The sequence below is a fragment of the Pongo pygmaeus genome, chromosome 8 (genome assembly GCF_028885625.2).
Source record: "Pongo pygmaeus isolate AG05252 chromosome 8, NHGRI_mPonPyg2-v2.0_pri, whole genome shotgun sequence".
Classification (NCBI taxonomy): Eukaryota; Metazoa; Chordata; class Mammalia; order Primates; family Hominidae; genus Pongo; species Pongo pygmaeus.
In genome coordinates, this window is record NC_072381.2 from 15,199,758 (window position 1) to 15,217,395 (window position 17,638).

Here is a 17,638-nt window from a genome sequence, read left to right on the forward strand (position 1 = left end):
GTGTCCATGTGTTCTCATTGTTCAACTCCCACTTACGAGTGAGAACATGCTTGGTTTTCTGATCTTGTGATAATTTGCTGAGAATGATGGTTTCCAGCTTCATCCATGTCCCTGCAAAGGACATGAACTCATCCTTTTCTATGGCTCCGTAGTGTTCCATGGTGTATATGTGCCACATTTCCTTAAAAAGAACTTTTAAAGACACCTGGTTTAAGCAAGTACAATTAACTATGTAGTTTCAGTGTACTTCTAAGTATTACAGCTCATGCTAATAGCAAAAATATACATGATACATCAAGTTAACAGTATGCCTCTCCCTCTAACTGTTAGGTCATGATAGCATTTGGAAGGCTTCAAAAGGAAAAATTCCTTATATGCTGTATTCTAAATTCCATATTTTTCTATCAGCTCCTTTGCTTTAGAAATATAGGCACTCATCGCATCTTCCGTCGACAACCCTAGAAAGATACAAACAGGTTATCTCCCTGATTGGTGCATTGGGAAATTAAGAAAGTTTGCTTTAAACTTGTGAAAGACTAAAAAACCTTTTTTGAGGTTCCATGCTTCCCATTTGGCTTTGCCTTTTAAATCTAGCATTCCTGGACATGCTGGCAAAAGGAGAGATGCATTTGCAGGTTAACATTTTACTGTGCACTTCTATAGACATTGTTCAAAGGAGTATATTACTATATTTTAAGTAATGATATATTATATATTATAATTGCAATTAATATATTAATTGTAACATATGAATATATTAATATTAATAATATATAATACCAATATTAATGTCTCCAACTATCACTTGTTTGTAAAGCCCATAGAGTTCTTTCAGTTCTCCATCATCTGGTCTTGCTTTCAGCTTCCTCACATCTTCTGCAGCCCTGTCAAAATCAGCCTAAAGAAAAAAAAAAAAAAAAAAGGAGCATTTTACCACCAAGGAATAGGAACTCAAAGAGCAGGAAGAGGAAGGTTTCAAGTAGAAATGAACTGCTGCTGCTCTGGTTCTATCAGAATCATCTTAATTTACTTGAATTCCTAGGAGTTCACCTCTCCTGGGACTTACCTAATATGAAGAACGACAGAAAATTCTTAATACAGAAAATGTTCGGTTTACCTTCTTTTTTTTTTTTTTTTTTTAAGCCAAGGTCTGGCTCTCTTGCCCAGGCTGAAGTGCAGTGCAGTGGCACCGTCTCCACTCACTGCAACCTCTACTTCTGGGGCTCAAGGCATTCTCCCACCTCAGCCTCCCAAGCAGCTGGGACTACAGGTGTGCACCACCACACTCGGCTAATTTTTGTATTTTTTGTAGAGATGGGGTTTTGTCATGTTGGCCAGGCTTGTCTTGAACTCCTGACCTCAAGTGATCCCCCTGCCTCGGCCTCCCAAAGTGCTGTGACTACAGGCGTGAGCCAATGCACCTGGTGGTGAGTTTGCTTTTGTTTTTTTTTGAGACCGAGTCTCACTCTGTTGCCCAGGCTGGAGTGCAGTGGCAAGATCTCGGCTCACTGCAACCTTCGCCTCCTGGGTTCATGCCCTTCTCCTGCCTCAGCCACCCGAGTAGCTGGGATTATAGGCGCTTGCCACCGTGCCTGGCTAATTTTTGTATTTTTAGTAGACACGGGGTTTAACCATCTTGGCCAGGCTGGTCTTGAACTCCTGACCCCATGATCCACCCACCTTGGCCTCCCAAAGTGCTGGGATTAGAGGTGTGAGCCACCGTGCCTGGCTGCTTTTTTTTTTTTTTTTTTTGGAATTATTTATATTCAATGAAAGTTTCTCAATCACCTCGCAGATGTGCCCTTCCTCTTCTGCCTCAGTCCAACTTTACTACATGCAGGGGCTTTGCTACCGGTTAATATCATCGTTTAGGGTGTTTCTCTTCTAGTGCCCTCATGCCTACATTCTTTAATATCAGTATTATTTAGATCTAGCCAGTTTCTGAGGGTAATCAATATTCCTGATTTGGCTGAATTGCTTGTACAGATTCCTTTCCACACTAGTCCTAAATTATAAGATTTATTGCAACTGATTTCTAGAAAAGAGGAGTTGTTTAGCCAATTTAGAGCTGATTAGGGAAAACTTTGTATACCAATATGCTTTAGTATGTTTTTAGACTTCCTGGAAACTCTATATACAATGTACTTAAGCCTGGCGTGGTGGCTCATGCCTCTAATCCCAGCACTTTGGGATGCTGAGACAGGGGGATCGCTTGAGGTCAGGAGTTCGAGACCAGCCCGGCCAACATAGCAAAACCCTGTCTCTACTAAAAATACAAAAATTATCTGGGCTTAGTGGTGCGTGCCTGTAATCCCAGCTACTCAGGAGGCTGTGGCACAAGAATTGCTTGAACCTGGGAGGCGGAGTTTGCAGTGAGCTGAAATAGCACCACTGCACTCTAGCCTGGGTGACAAAGTGAGACTCTGTCTCAAAAAAAAAAAAACAAACAAACAAAAAAAATGTACTTAAGTAGTAAGGCTTGTCCTGAGTTTACTCTGATAACTGGGCCCTCCCTAACCCCACAAGACCCTCAGGTTGGCCCAGGGTTCAGCCAGTGGCTGAAATAGACAAGGAAGTCCAGTCTACTCCAGAGCCTGAGTGTTCCCAGATGCTTTATCCCTTTCCCTTTCTAACCTCTTAGTTTACACTCTACAAAGAGCTTCGTGATTATTTTCCTTTATAGATTTTTAAACTAAACTGTGTCTTACCTTGCCTTATTTTTTAAAACTCAGGATAAGCAGCAATTGTCAGTAAGCTGGCTGTCAAACAGGGGAAGTTCAAGGACGTATGCTGGCCACCCCCTGCCCCCCATACTTCTTCTCTGATGCCAGAGCTCCCTTTGGATCCAAAGGCCTAGGAGAGAAAGTGGATAGCCCCACTGTAACCTCAGTACCCTGTGGGCTCAGCGGAGTGGCTCAGTCAAGTTTCCTTCCAGCCCCAAAGACAGGCAGTACTGTGGCAGGCCAGGTTTCCCTAATGGCTAAACAGGCAGGCCTCCGTAACAACTGTTTCAGCACTGACTGAGTGCTTACGTTAAATATTAAAAGCAGAAAGAGCCAGTGCCCTCATTCGAAGACTCCAAGGTAACAAAAGCCCACCAAGAGTTTTGCCCAGGCCCTTCCTGGGGCTTGAGGCATGACAAGATAATGAAGGAATTCTTAACAGGACCCATTTAGAATTAAACAAGTTTTATTGGGGTCTGAAGAAAATCTCCAGACCTCCACAAACAAGTTGTATTGGGGTCTGAAGGAACTCCCCAAACCTCCATGACTTAGCAGAAAATAAGATAAGGTTAATCACTCCAGCACCTGGACCCATCTAGATTAAGTAAATTTACTGAGGCTCCAGATGAAGGTATTCAGAACTCAGCCCTTAGTTATAGATTACAAGAAGTTAATCTCTTAAGGCTTTAGATGAACGCACACTTACATGCAGACATATAACTTAGAAGGCATATAAGCTCTGGAAAACTCTGTAATTTTGAGTTGGCTTCGCAATAATTTGCAGGCCTTCTCCTTGCACCCAGCTACAGAAATCAAATCTCCTCTCTCCCAGTTTATCTGCATCTCGTTATTCCTTATTGAGCTGAGAGAATAAGCAGCCTGGCTCTCAGCTTGGTCCAGGAACAGTAGCACAACCAGAACAGTTGTTTTGTGAAGAGCAAAATCACCTGTAAGTTGGAGATCAGGGTCTTCAGCCTAAATAACCTTGAACATGGCCCATCCTCCTCCCCAGTTCCCACAGGGGACTGAGAAGCACGGGGGCATGGAACAAGGGGTGCCTTGTCTTCTGAGTGTCTTCCTAAGAAACTCTTGGCTGCTTTATACATAATGCCATGGTTAAGAACATGGCTCTGGAGCCAGACTGCCTTGGTTGGAATCTCAACTCCATCTCTTAAGAGCTGTGTGACCAGGCTGGGCACAGTGGCTCACGCCTGTAATCCCAGCACTTTGGGAGGCCAAGGCAGGTGGATCACCTGAGGTTGGGAGTTTGAGACCAGCCTGACCAACATGGAGAAACCCGTCTCTACTAAAAATACAAAATTAGTTGGGCATAGTGGCACATGCCTGTAATCCCAGCTACTCGGGAGGCTGAGGAAGGAGAATCGCTTGAACCCTGGAGGTGGAGGTTGCAGTGAGCCGAGATCATGCCACTACACTCCAGCCTGGGCAACAGAGCAAGACTGTCTCAAAAAAAAAAAAAAAAAAAAAAAAAAAGGTACTTGCAATAAAGCAAGACATAAGAAATACTTTTAGTTTATGGTTTAGCAAAGAACACAAATTCCTTTTATACACTCAGCTTTGTAAGTAGTATAGAAAAAATAAAAACTAGAAAGATGTATACTAAAAATATGTAAACAGTAATTGCCTCTGATTATTGGCAAGTTATGTAGTTTTAAAATATTTTTGTACTCTCCAAATTTTCTATAATGTGCATGGATTGTGTTTATAATAAGAACAAAATTGAAATGCTACATGAGTGGCCAGAGCTGCTTAATGGCAAGGCTATGCAGAAGGGGCGTAGGACCTTCCTCTGTAGGTTTATAGGCCATCTCAGGTGTTCTGTTTGCTGTAAAGTCTCATATTATTTTCCAGTGACAGCAACTTGACTCCTCTTGATGTGCCATGCCTTAATTAGAATTCTAAGCCTTCTTAAAAACCCATATGAGGGCTGAGTGCAGTGGCTCATGTCTGTAATCCCAGCATTTTGGGAGGCTGAGGGAGGTGGATCACTTAAGGTCAGGAGTTCGAGACCAGCCTAGCCAAAATGGTGAAACACCATCTCTACTAAAAACACAAAAAATTAGCTGGGCATGGTGCCTCACACCTGTGATCCCAGCTACTCAGGAGACTGAGGCAGGAGAGTAGCCTGAACCCAGGAGGAGAGGTTGCAGTGAGCCAAGATCCTGCCACTGCACTCCAGCCTGGGTGACAGAGCAAGACTCCGTCTCAAAAAAAAAAAGAAAAAAGAAAAAAAGATCTAATGAAAGTCCTGGACCCCTCTGCACAGGAGAGCTAAGCCCTCACACAGTTTCCCATGCCATTTCAGGGGTCCCCGCTCTTTCTCCCTCTCTAGGTAGGGAACCCAGTTCTAGAGCAGTGGCCAGCACCATTCTCTCTGTCTAGCCTGTCTGGTTCTGGCACCTCAATGCAATACATTCCTGCCTTAACGGGCTGTTCTGACGCACCTTCCTGTAGGAGGCCTTTCCCATCCCAGCCATGATGAGCTGGAGTACAAACAACATTGGCCTCGGCCAGGATACTCAGGTTTGACTTCCAGCTTTGAGGCACACTGCCCTGGGACTCGATGCAAGAAACAAAGCTCCTCTGAGATGCAGCTTCAGCCACAAAAAGAGAATATCAGCCTCTTTTTGTGCTAGGGTTAAGGATGATTAAGAATATAATTTTTTTTTTGACACAGTCTCACTCTGTTGTCCAAGCTAGAGTACAGTGACGCAATCATGGCTCACTACAACCTCCGCCTCTTGGTTCAAGCGATCCTCCCACCTCAGCCTCCCAGGTAGCTAGGATTACAGGCATGCACCACCATGCCTGGCTAATTATTTTGTATTTTTAGTAAAGATAGGGTTTTGCCATGTTGGCCAAGCTGGTCTTGAACTCCTGAACTCAAGTGACCTGCCTACCTCCGCTTCCCAAAGTGCTGGGATTACAGGCATGAGCCACCATGCCCCGCCAACAATGTAAAATATTCTTGATTTGATTCTACGGACTTTGCCCTCCCAGAGCTCATCTCACAGCTCATACTAATTAACAAACCTACTTACTGAACACCTCTTATAGGCCAGGCCTTTGCCAGGCAGATGGGTATGCACAAGGCAGTGTGCTTGAAGGCACCCATAGCCAGGTGGGAGATGAACAGGGCAACGGGGACCACATGGGACTTGCTGCAAATCAGGTGCAGCAGTTGCTCTGGGAACACAGGAGGTAGCACAGACGGGAAGGTACGGAACAGAAAAAGCCATCCCTGAGATGAGATGGTGATTGTGCTGGGGGGATTGGTCTGTGTTTGTTGGGTGCAGAGGGGCAGGGAAAGCTGCTCCCAGCAGTGTGGACAGAACTTACTAGAGCTCAACATAAAGGCTATGTGGGGTTGCATAAATACTCATAAATAAATAAATAAATAATCACCTTGGCACCACCCACAGGGCCTCACGGACTGCTGGTGGGTGGCGTGAGCCTGGTCGGAGTCTATTAAGTACATCCTTGTTGGATGGTTAATGAGTGAGCAGACTTTAGGGGGATCAGAAAGTTATCATAGGTGAGATGCAGCTTTAAATATAGAGCTATGAACATTGAATTCCAAAGCATTCTTGTTACCAGTGGAGGGTGCCCAAGTTCTTGGCATTTTGAACAAAAAATTGGACAAAATGCACAAACAAAGCAAGGAAAGAATGAAGCAACAAAAGCCGAGATTTACTGAAAGCAAAAGTACATTCCACAGGGTGGGAGCAGGCCGAGCACGGGGACTCAAGATCCCTGTTACAGAATTTTCTGTGCTTGAATACCCTCTAGAGGCTTCCCATTGGTTACTTGGTGTGCATGCTATGTAAATGAAGTAGCGGCCTGCAATCAGAGGCTGAAGTTAAGTTACAAAGTTACACTTCTATGCAAATAAAGACTTGGCTCACGATCAGTCTGACTGGTTGGGGAAAGCAACCAATCAGAGGCTGAAGTGAAATTACAAAGGTACATTCCTGTGCAAATGTCTGACTGGTTGCAGAAAGCAACCAGTGAGAGATACTTTCAATTTTCCATCTGCCACACAGAAAGTGGGGAGGAGGTTGCAAAGGGAGTAGCCTCCGGTCCTTTAATTACATAGGTGTGGAAAGTTGGGGTTTTCCTTTTGATTTAGTTCTACAAAGTCAGTGTGAATCGGCCTTAGGTTCCCTGCCTCCAGACCCTATTCTCCTGCCTCATCCTGAGAGAAAGCCATCACAGTTTTGCAGTATCCTGTTGCAGAGCTGGGCTTGCTGCCTTTGGCAGGAACCGCAGCCTCTGCTGAGCTGATTTCTCCTGAGCGAGGGGTCCTCAGCATCCTGGTTGAATGTTTTGTGCATTATCTCCCAGTCACCCAAGCTTGAGATTCTGCAAGACAAACTGCCTTAAGGCTACTACGGCCCCTCCCTGGACTCTCTCCTGTTCATACTTTTGACACTAGGCTCCCTCACCCCACCTTAGGCGTAGAAGCTACGCCAGCATCACTCACACTGGGTACATCCTGGGTGCATTCCTTCCATGCTGACTAGGCAGGCTGCTGTGTAAATTACCTTTCACATTTCAGCCCCGCTGAAGACAGCCTCTGAGGGTGGCTCTCACCTCATCTGACTTTACTTTCTGCAAAGAACATGGCCATCCCACATAGGGGGTTGGCAAGGTCTTCTTGAGCAATTCTTTCCCGTTGAGCAACCCAATTAAGAAGATAAAAAATTCTCACACTCAAGGAACTGCAGGGTTCTTAGGTCACACAAATGTGGGCTGGGGGAAGAGGTTAGTCTTTTTTGCCAGTTGTTAAAATCATCAGTCTCCTAGACTTGAAATGATACATATTCTAGAGGAAGAAGTCTGCTTTTTAGCTTCATCATCTAGGAAAGAAATTTGTCCATTTAGGATAAACATCAGCTCTCCTAAATGCTTTAGTGAGGATGGAAACATATTGTAATTTTCAGATAAAATCAGGAGGCTACAGCTGAATTAGAAATTCCATTTCTTTTGCTACTCCAACGACCGTCTGCCAGTATACTTATTCTTGTGTAAATAAATAGAAGACTGGGGACCCTGAACTAGTCACCTTTCCTCTCATTTCCACTCAGTGAGCATCTTGGCAGAACACTAGTACCAATATGATCCTTGCACATGCCAGTGAGGTAATAAAGACAGAAGAGGTTTCTGTCAGCCAGTCATTACTTGCCATTTTTTAAAGTTACTTTTGGCTGGGCGTGGTAGCTCACATCTGTAATCCCAGCACTTTGGGAGGTTGAGGCAGGCAGATCACTTGAGGTCAGGAGTTCAAGACCAGCCTGGCCAACATGGTGAAACCCTGTCTCTACTAAAAATACAAAACTTAGCCTGCCGTGGTGACAGGCACCTGTAATCCCAGCTACTAGGAGGCTGAGGCAGGAGAATTGCTTGAATTTGGGAGGTGGAGGTTGCAGTGAGCCAAGATCATGCCACTGCACTCCAGCCTGGGCAACAGAGCAAGACACCATCTCAAAAAAAAAAAAAAAAGTTACCTTCCTGCAATATTGTTGACATGCAAATGCATTGTTAGTAGATAATATCATGGGTCAATGTTAATACTTCTTAGCATACTGCTTTTCTGTGATGTTCCTCAACTCTTAATTCCTCGTTGCAAGTATTTTAGAAGCAAACAACAAAAAACCAAAGTACTAAGCTAAAAAGGAACCTTTCAGATCTTTCAGGAAATTTTAGAAGAATGTTTTGATCATTTTGGGGAGAGTTCAGTATAAACACATAAGTCATGCATAAGAATATTTGAGCCAGGCAAGGTGGCTCATGCCTGTAATCCCAGCACTTTGGGAAGCCAAGGCGGGTGGCTTGCTTGAGCTCAGGAGTTGGAGATCAGCCTGGGCAACACAGCAAAACCAGATGTCTACAAAAAATACAAAATAAAGGCCTGGCATGGTGCTCACGCCTATAATCCCAGCACTTTGGGAGGCTGAGGTGGGCAGATCACCTGAGGTCAGGAGTTTGAGACCACCCTGACCAACATGGAGAAACTACATCTCTACTAAAAATACAAAATTAATCGGGCATGGTGGCACATGCCTGTAATCCCAGCTACTCCGGAGGCTGAGGCAGGAGAATCACTTGAACCTGTGAGGCGTTGGCTGGAGTGAGCCAGGATCTCGCCATTGCACTCCAGCCTGGGCAACAAGGGCAAAACTCTGTCTCAACAACAACAACAATAATAATAATAAATAAAAGAAAGAAATCACAGAAACTATACCACAAAATAGGAAACAAAACGAACAGTGAGGAGATTGAGAAAAGGAGGCAGATATGTAAAGAGGAAAAGGAAGGGGGCCCAAGTGAGGCCGGAAAAAGCGGGGAGAAGGAGGAGGCTCATTAGGTCAGAAGCAACCTGCCGTCTTCTAAGTTCTGGCCAAGGGTAGATCAACAGATCCAGATTCCTGAGCTTTAAAATGTTATTCGGCCGCTTCATCACTTGTCCCCGACTTTGCAGCGACTCCGATGGTAACTTTAGTCTCCATTGCTTGGAGCAGCCACAGTGGACACTTGACGGGATATTCTGGGCAGCTGTTGCTGAACTCAAGGCAACTCTTACTGCCTTTCTCTTCTCGGGGCTCAAGATTCCCTGCATTACTGCCCATAGGCATGTGTTTTACCCCACACTCCTTCTCCCTTTTCTCTTGATTTTCGTGGTGCTGGGGAGTCTGCAGGGATTCCATTGCGACGGCCTCACTGGGACAGGGGCTGGGGTTGTGCGTCCCTGAGGCAAGGCAAATACAGAAAAGCGAATAGAGATAGAGGGCTAAGACTCCAAGGTAGAAACTGGGTTAGAAGAGAGAGGGGAGCACAAACGCCCGGAGAGAGCGAGCCCTGGGGATACCATTGGCTATAGGCTGGCCTCCGAACAACTGGACGGTCCAAGTCCTGAGCGTCTGGTTACCCGGGCAACCGCATGGTCTCGCGGTACAGACCTCGCGCCTGCGCACTGCCGCTGTAGGGGGGGGGGGCCGGTCCGGAAACTCCACGCCGGGGCCTAAACTCGAGTCTGAAAGATGAGGCCTCGTTGTGTCGTTTCCGGGTCGCGCGACGCTGTGGGCCGCTTTCCCCTCTCCGGAGTGACCTAACACAGGATAATGAAACCTGCAGTGCTCCGAGCGCTTCCTCCCCGCCCCGTCGCGTCTGGGAGGCGAGGCCAGGAGGCGAGGGCTCTGCGCACGCGCGGCGCAGGCGCACTGGGAGCCGGTGCTGTTGCCTTCAGGTGACCACGGATTCGCCGTCGTGAGTTCCAGGTGGGCGCGCGGGGCCCACGTAGGGCAGTAGGCCAGCCCCGGGGGGATCGGGCCCGAGACTCTGCGGAATCTGGAGGCCGACGCCTGCGCGCACGCAGGGTCTCCGCTGCTTCCCCAACGCCTCTTGCGGGGCCGCAGGACCCGCCGCCTTCCCGGTTGGGCCGCCCAGTCCCGGGCCGGGCGCGTGCACCCAGAGTTTCCGCGCTTCTAGTCCGGCTCCTCTGCTGGATTGCAGCGCCAGCTGGGCACCAGGAGTACAAAGCGAAAACCCCACGCCGGCCCTTCTGTTCTCCACGGTCTCCAAGGAGACACGGACAACAGAACAGCACTTCCGTGTGCTAAATAGTGAAGCACCAAGGTACTCGATCCAGGGGCGGCGTGCAGTGGGGAGGTGAGCTTTGGGTCGGCCGTCGCCCCTTGGCTACCGGCGGGATCCAGAAACCGGGAGACACCACCAATACCGTTCTCAACTTTACTCTCAGCTGGTTACTACTGTGTCGGGAGATTCTACCTTCTTTTCCGACTAACATGTATTTTTCTCCAGTCCTTTCTGCGGCGTCTCTAGTGCAGGCCACCGTCATTTCTAACCTGGACGACTCGAGGAGCGTCTTTGCTGCTCAAGGACTCTTCCTTTGCCCAGATCCACAAAGATCTATAACTTCTTTCTAATCACGACACCTCTGCTTTAGATGTTAAAGTTGCTTCACACTGGAAGGCTTGCAAAGGTCTTCATTATCTGGTCCTTACCCACCTTTCCTAGTTTCTCACCGCTTTCTCTAGCATATCTGCCCCAGCCACATTAAACTTATTTGAACTTGCTTTTTTTTTTTTTTTTTTTTTTTTTTTTTTGAGACATAGCAGTCGCCCAGGCTGGAGTGCAGTGGCGCGATTCCGGCTCATTGCAACCTCCACCTGCCGGGTTCAAGCGATTCTCCTGCCTCAGCCTCCCGAGTAGCTGGGACTACAGGCGCGTGCCACCACGCCCGGCTAATTTTCGTATTTTTAGTAGAGACGGGTCACCATGTTGGTCAGGCTAGTCTCGATCTCCTGGCCTCAAGTGATCCGCCCGCCTGGGCTTCCCAAAGTGCTGAGATTACAGGCGTGAGCCACCTCGCCAGCCAACTTATAATACTGAGATACCTTTCTTTACTCCATACTTCCTTTGGTAGGCATTGTTTAGATGTAGGTTAAGAGGTCCGGCCGGGCGCGGTGGCTCACGCCTGTAATCCCAGCACTTTGGGAGGCCGAGGCGGGCGGATCACAAAGTCAGGAGATCGAGACCATCCTGGCCAACATGGTGAAACCCCGTCTCTACTAAAAATACAAGAATTAGCCGGTCATGATGGCCCGTGCCTGTAGTCGCAGCTGCTCGAGAGGCTGAGGCAGGAGAATCGCTTGAACCCTGGAGGCGGAGGATGCAGTGAGCCGAGATTGTGCCACTGCACTTCAGCCTGGCGACAGAATGAGACTCCGTCTCAAAAAAACAAAAAAAAAACGGCAATTCCTCTATGAGGACTGCCTTTTCCCACCCCACTCAACTAAGCTAGGCCTCTGCTGGATGTTCCCTAAGCATACTGTTCCTTGACCTTAATGTGCATCAGGCTTTATTGTATAATTACCTGCTAATATTTTTTCCTCGTGGACTCTAAGCTCACTGAGATCTGTGACAAAAAATACTTAATCTTTATGGCCTGGCACATCGTGGATAATCCATAAATATTTGTTGAAGAAAGGAAGGGGCCTGCGGCTGAGGGTGGGAGTGGTATTCCAGGCCAGAGGGACTAATGTGTATAAAGACTTGAAGGTGGGAAAATGCTGGCCTCATTAAATAGTATGTTGTTCGGTGTTGAGGCCTGGTGCTTGGTGGGGCCTAAGGAGAAAGAGGCTAGTGGGAGATTGAGGCTGGAGTGTGGAGGGCCTTTTATGTCACATTAGAGTTTAGGCGGGGCATGGTAGCTCATGCCCGCAATCCCAGTACTTTTGGGGAGGCTGAGGCTACGGGATCGCTTGAGCCTAGGAGTTGAAGACCAGCCCAGGTAACAAAGCAAGACCCTGTCTCTATAGAATTTTTCTTTTTTTTTTTTTTTGAGACAGAGTCTTACTGCATTTCCCAGGCTGGAGCACAGTGGTGCAATTTCGGCTCATTGCAGCCTCCGCCTCCTGGGTTCAAGCAATTCTCCTACCTCAGCCACCCACCCAAGTAGCTGGGATTACAGGTGTGCACCACCATGCCTGGCTAATTTTTGTATTTTTAGTAGAGACTGGGTTTCACCATATTTGCTAGGCTAGTCTCAAACTCCTGACCTCAAGTGATCTGTCCAGCTTGTCTTCCCAAAGTGCTGGGATTACAGGTGTGAGCCACCGTGCCCAGCCTATACAGAAAATTTAAAAATTAAAAAAATTTTCTGGGCTTGGTGGTATGCGCCTATAATCCCAGCTACTCAGCAAGAGGCTGAGGTGGGAGGATTGCTTGAACCCAGAAGTTCAAGGCTGCAGTGAGCCATGATCGAACGACTGCACTGCTGCCAGGTGACAGGGCAAGACTTTCTAGTAAAAAGACTTTGCCCTTGATCTACAGGCAGCAGAGGCCTCTTGAGACAGCTCTAAAGGGCCCTCAGCAAAGCCTATTTTTCTCTTTCTCTAAAGCTATAAAATCTTATCAGTACTTTGTTTCTGGATTATATTGCGTGAGATTATGCTTATCCAGACTACTTGGCTCTCTTTATCTCCCCAGCAGATTCTGCAGGTGGGAGAAGTTTATAGCCTGGTTTGTGATCCCTCCGGAGCATGATTTTAAGTATTTATTCCGTGGTGTTTGGATGCGGAGACATCATCTGACTTGCAGTTGGCAAGAGCTCTGCCCCATCCTATTTGTTTCACCCCTCTGTCACTGATTTCCCTCTTCCTCATCACTTCGAACCTGATGCCAGCTCCTTGCAGTCACTGCATTGCATCTGGATGAGCACGTTTCTTCCTGATTTCCTGAGCTCTAGGGGAGCATAGAGATAATGGGGTCGGAGGGCACAGTGTGGCCACTGTGAAGGAAGCCACTTAGACCCCAGAAGTCTCCAGCAGTGGGCAGTACCGAGACGACCAGGGTGTGATCTCTCACCCCAAGGAGCTGAGTTTGGCTTTTAAAACTGTGGGAAGGTGTCTGGGAAGAATATCAGAGACCAACAGCGCTCAGGGGGCCCTTTCTTGGGGCTGTCCAGTGTGGAAACACCCTGTCCTACACCAGTGATTCCTGATTCCGGCTCAATCAGATTCATGAGGGCAATTTTTTTTTTTTTTTTTTTTTTTTTTTTTTTTGATACGGAGTCTTGCTGTCGCCCAGGCTAGAGTGCAGTGGCACGATCTCGGCTCACTACAACCTCCATCTCCTGGGTTCAAGAGATTCTCCTGCCTCAGCCTCCGAGTAGCTGGGATTACAGGCAGGTACCACCATGCCTGGCTAATTTTTTTGTATTTTTTAGTAGAGACGGGATTTTGCCATATTGGCCAGGTTGGTCTCGAACTCCTGACCTTGTGATCTGCCCGTCTTGGGCTCCCAATGTGCTTTGGTTACTGGCGTGAGCCACTGCACCCGGCCTAGGGCAGCTTTTTATAAGCACAGATGCCCAGGCCTTATTCTTGAAGATTCCAATTCAGTAGATCTGGGTTGAGGACCAAGCATCTGCATGTTTTAAGAAGCCACAGGTTATTTTTGAGGTGTAGCAAGAATTGAAAGAACAGAAAACTTGGATTTGGAAAACTAGTTGTGACTTTAGGCAGTGAGTCAGTTTCCTAATGCACACATTGGGGAATTCTATAGGAATGCTGTGAGAAGCAAATAATACATGGAGAGAGTGCTTTATATAGCGATACACTGCATAGACACACTTGCCTTCAACATCAGCTGCCAGCCTAGTATAAGTGGTAGTATAAATGGAAAGGATATAACTTCCTTTAGTTTTGGCAGGTGGGTCCCTGTGATTCTACCTGAGCCCCAGGAAGGAAGGGAAAAAAACTGAGGGAAGAAAAAGGAATGTGTAGTTGCCTCTGGGAAGGATAAACAGGATATGCCCTCTGGACCAGTAGTTTATAACATTTTCCCCATTAAGCATCCTTCTACTCATTTTTCCTCAATGGATGAGTATCTTTAAATTTCATTACATTTCCCTAGTCTTCATGAAATTGCCAGCCAGAGAAGTCAGCTCAGGGGTCCCCCTAAAAAGGAGGACTGGCCGGGAGTGGTGGCTCGCACCTGTAATCCCAGCACTCTGGGAAGCTGAGGTGGGTGGATCACCTGAGGTCAGGAGTTCGAGACCAGCCTGGCCAACATGGTGAAACCCCATCTCTACTCAAAATACAAAAATTAGCCAGGCGTGGTGTTGGGCACCTATAATCCCAGCTACTCCGGAGGCTGTGGCAGGAAAATCGCTTAAATCTGGGAGGCAGAGGTTGCAATGAGCCGAGATCATGCCATTGCACTCCAGACTGGGCAACGAGCAAAAGTCCGTCTCAAAAAACAAAAAAAGAAAAGGTAGTGTATGCCTGCATATGTATCAAATGCTGTAGGAAGGATATTCAAGAAATTTAGGGCCCTAGGAGGTGGGGAGACTTACAAAAGTGGACATGACAGTGTTATTTGAAGTTTTAATCATGAGATGACTGTTCAGTTCTTTAAAATATCACACCTGATTGTTTGTGAATGGCAGAGGCCAGCAGAGTCCTTGCAGATTGTGAGCTCTATGTGGGTGGACATCGGGTCTTGTTTACTGTGAGCCCCAGGACCTAGAAAGCCACTTGCACACTGGAGGTGCTCAGATGATTTTTTTTTTTTGAAGACAGGGTCAGATGTGTTACCGGGCTGGAGTGTGGTGGCACAATCGCGCTCACTGCAGCCTTGACCTCCTGGGCTCAAGTGATCCTCCCACCTCAGCCTCCCAAGTAGCTGGGACTACAGGTATGCCTCACACTTAGCTAATTTATGTATTTTTTGTAGAGGGTTTCTCCATGTTGCTCAGAGTGGTCTCGAACTCGTTGGCTGAAGTGATCTGTCCACCGCAGCCTCCCAAAATTCTGAGACTGAAGGCATGAGCCAATGTGCCAGGCCTAGAATATTTGTTGAGTGAATGAATGGAAGCCCAACTAGATAGCATTTTGGAAAACACTAATAAGTTATAAGATTAATACCATACAGTTAATTATGAACAAGTAGAAACAGAATATTTTTAATAAATGAAATAGACAAATGGAATTGTACTACGACTGCAATAATTAAAACTTTCACATATTGCTTGTATAGGAATAAAGACAAAGTCATATTAAAAAAATGGGGAAAACTAAACACTGGTCACCCATAGTCCTGAGTGTTTTAAAGGGCCTCCGTAGGGCATTCAAAATGGGGTAAGAAAAATAAGGAAAAATAAAATTACTTAATCTTTAAAAAGAAGACAAGTGTATGCTCACCTAATTCGACTTATATAATCAGGCTTGCTCTAGCTTATCGAGAATCAGAGTACAGGCCGGGCGCAGTGGCTCATGCCTGTAATCCCAGCACTTTGGGAGGCCGAGGTGGGTGGATCACCTGAGGTCGGGAGTTTGAGACCAGCCTGGGCAACATGGTGAAACCCCGCCTCTACTAAAAAAAATAGAAACATTAGCTGGGCTTGGTGGTGGGCGCCTGTAATCCCAGCTACTTGGGAGGCTGAGGCAGGAGAATCGTTTGAATCCAGGAGGTAGAGGTTGCAGTGAGCTGAGATTGTGCCATTGCACTCCAGCCTGGGCAACAAGAGTGAAATTCTGTCTCAAAAAGTAAATAAATAAATAAATAAGAATCAGAGAGTACAACCAAGATATTCTTAAGTCATGCAGTTGTCGCTAACATGAATTTTTTCTGTTGTCATTTTGCTTCTTGGAAGGATTTTCAAAATGGCTGCAGCTCCTCAAGCACCGGGGCGGGGATCTGTCCGTAAGACGAGACCTCTGGTTGTGAAGACGTCGTTGAACAACCCATACATCATCCGCTGGAGCGCTCTGGAGAGCGAGGATATGCACTTCATCCTACAGACGCTTGAGGACAGGCTTAAAGCTATTGGACTTCAGAAGATTGAAGATAAGAAGAAAAAGAACAAAACACCTTTTCTGAAAAAAGAAAGCAGAGAGAAATGCAGCATTGCTGTTGATATTAGTGAGAATCTGAAGGAGAAGAAAACAGATGCTAAGCAGCAAGTGTCAGGGTGGACGCCTGCACACGTCAGGAAGCAGCTTGCCATTGGCGTTAATGAAGTTACCAGAGCCCTGGAAAGGAGTGAACTGCTCTTAGTTCTGGTGTGTAAATCAGTCAAGCCTGCCATGATCACCTCACACTTGATTCAGTTAAGCCTAAGCAGAAGTGTCCCTGCCTGTCAGGTCCCCCGGCTCAGTGAGAGGATCGCCCCCGTCATTGGCTTAAAATGTGTTCTAGCCTTGGGGTTCAAAAAGAACACCACTGACTTTGTGGATGAAGTAAGAGCCATCATCCCCAAAGTCCCCAGTTTAAGTGTACCATGGCTTCAAGACAGAATCGAAGATTCTGGGGAAAATTTAGAGACTGAACCTCTGGAAAGCCAAGACAGAGAGCTTTTGGACACTTCATTTGAAGATCTGTCAAAACCTAAGAGAAAGCTTGCTGACGGTCAGCAGGCTTCTGTAACATTACAGCCCCTTAAAATAAAGAAACTGATTCCAAACCCTAGTAAGATAAGGAAACCACCCAAAAGTAAAAAAGCTACTCCAAAGTAATCTTGCATAAACTTGTCATGTCATACAGTTGGTGAAAGGACACCTTGTAAAGAAGAAGCCTTGAAACTAATAAAATGAGTTATATTTACATAGATTCATAGGGTCCTGTTTGGTAATATTCAAATGTGTAAGACTCTTTGTAACTATGGCACAGATATACTAAGTGCAGGAAATATTCAAAATTAGGAATATCCAAACAAGTTTATTGAAACTAGTGTTCATGCGTGTATAAATTGACTTTTTCTTTTTCTTTTTTTTTTTGAGACAGTTTCACTCTTGTTGTCCAGGCTGGAGTGCAATGGTGCAGTCTCAGCTCACTGCAACCTCCGCCTCCCGGGTTCAAGCAATTCTCCTGCCTCAGCTTCCCGAGTATCTGGGACTACAGGTGCGCACCACCATGCCTAGCTAATTTTTGTATTTTTAGTAGACACGGAGTTCTACCATGTTGGCCAGGATAGTTTCCATCTCTTGACCTCGTGATTTGCCCACCTCAGCCTCCCAAAGTGCTGGGATTACAGCTGTCAGCCACCATGCCTGGCCTTTTTTTTTTTTTTTTTTTGAGACAGAGTCTCACTCTGTCGCCAAGGCAGGAGTGCAGCGGCGCAATCTGGGCTCACTGCAACCTCTGCCACCCAGATTCAACGATTCTCCTGTCTCAGCCGCCTGAGTAGCTGGGATTACAGGTGCCCACCACCACACCCAGCTCATTTTTTTGTATTTTTAGTAGAGATGGGGTTTCACCACGTTGGTCAGGCTGGTCTCAAACTGACCTCGTGATCCACCTGCCTCGTCCTCCCAAAGGGCTGGGATTACAGGCGTGAGCAGGCTTGAGCAGCCGCGCCCAGCCTAAAT

The 17,638-nt window shown here is 46.6% G+C and overlaps 2 protein-coding genes across 9 annotated transcripts; one reads left to right on the forward strand and one right to left on the reverse strand.

Moving 5' to 3' along the window:
- Positions 1-8,923: 8,923 nt before the first annotated feature.
- Positions 8,924-9,625, reverse strand: LOC129045255 (putative uncharacterized protein RPP38-DT). The gene is given in 2 exon segments (XM_054503741.2): positions 8,924-9,345; positions 9,347-9,625. Coding segments are annotated over 2 exon segments (468 nt in total). The 5' UTR covers positions 9,452-9,625; the 3' UTR covers positions 8,924-8,982.
- A 90-nt stretch (positions 9,626-9,715) lies between these two features.
- On the forward strand, positions 9,716-16,880 carry RPP38 (ribonuclease P/MRP subunit p38). Of its 8 annotated transcripts, none has more exons than XM_054503735.2 (3): positions 9,716-10,021; positions 14,852-14,966; positions 15,925-16,880. In XM_054503735.2, the coding sequence occupies exon 3, from the start codon at positions 15,935-15,937 to the stop codon at positions 16,784-16,786; it is 852 nt and encodes a 283-aa protein (XP_054359710.1). In that variant the 5' UTR covers positions 9,716-10,021; positions 14,852-14,966; positions 15,925-15,934; the 3' UTR covers positions 16,787-16,880. The 8 variants fall into 8 exon arrangements, with proteins under 8 accessions (XP_054359710.1, XP_054359709.1, XP_063525671.1 ...); XM_063669601.1 differs by having other exon boundaries at positions 9,884-10,412; positions 14,848-14,966; XM_054503736.2 differs by having other exon boundaries at positions 9,884-10,379; positions 14,848-14,966.
- Positions 16,881-17,638: the final 758 nt, after the last annotated feature.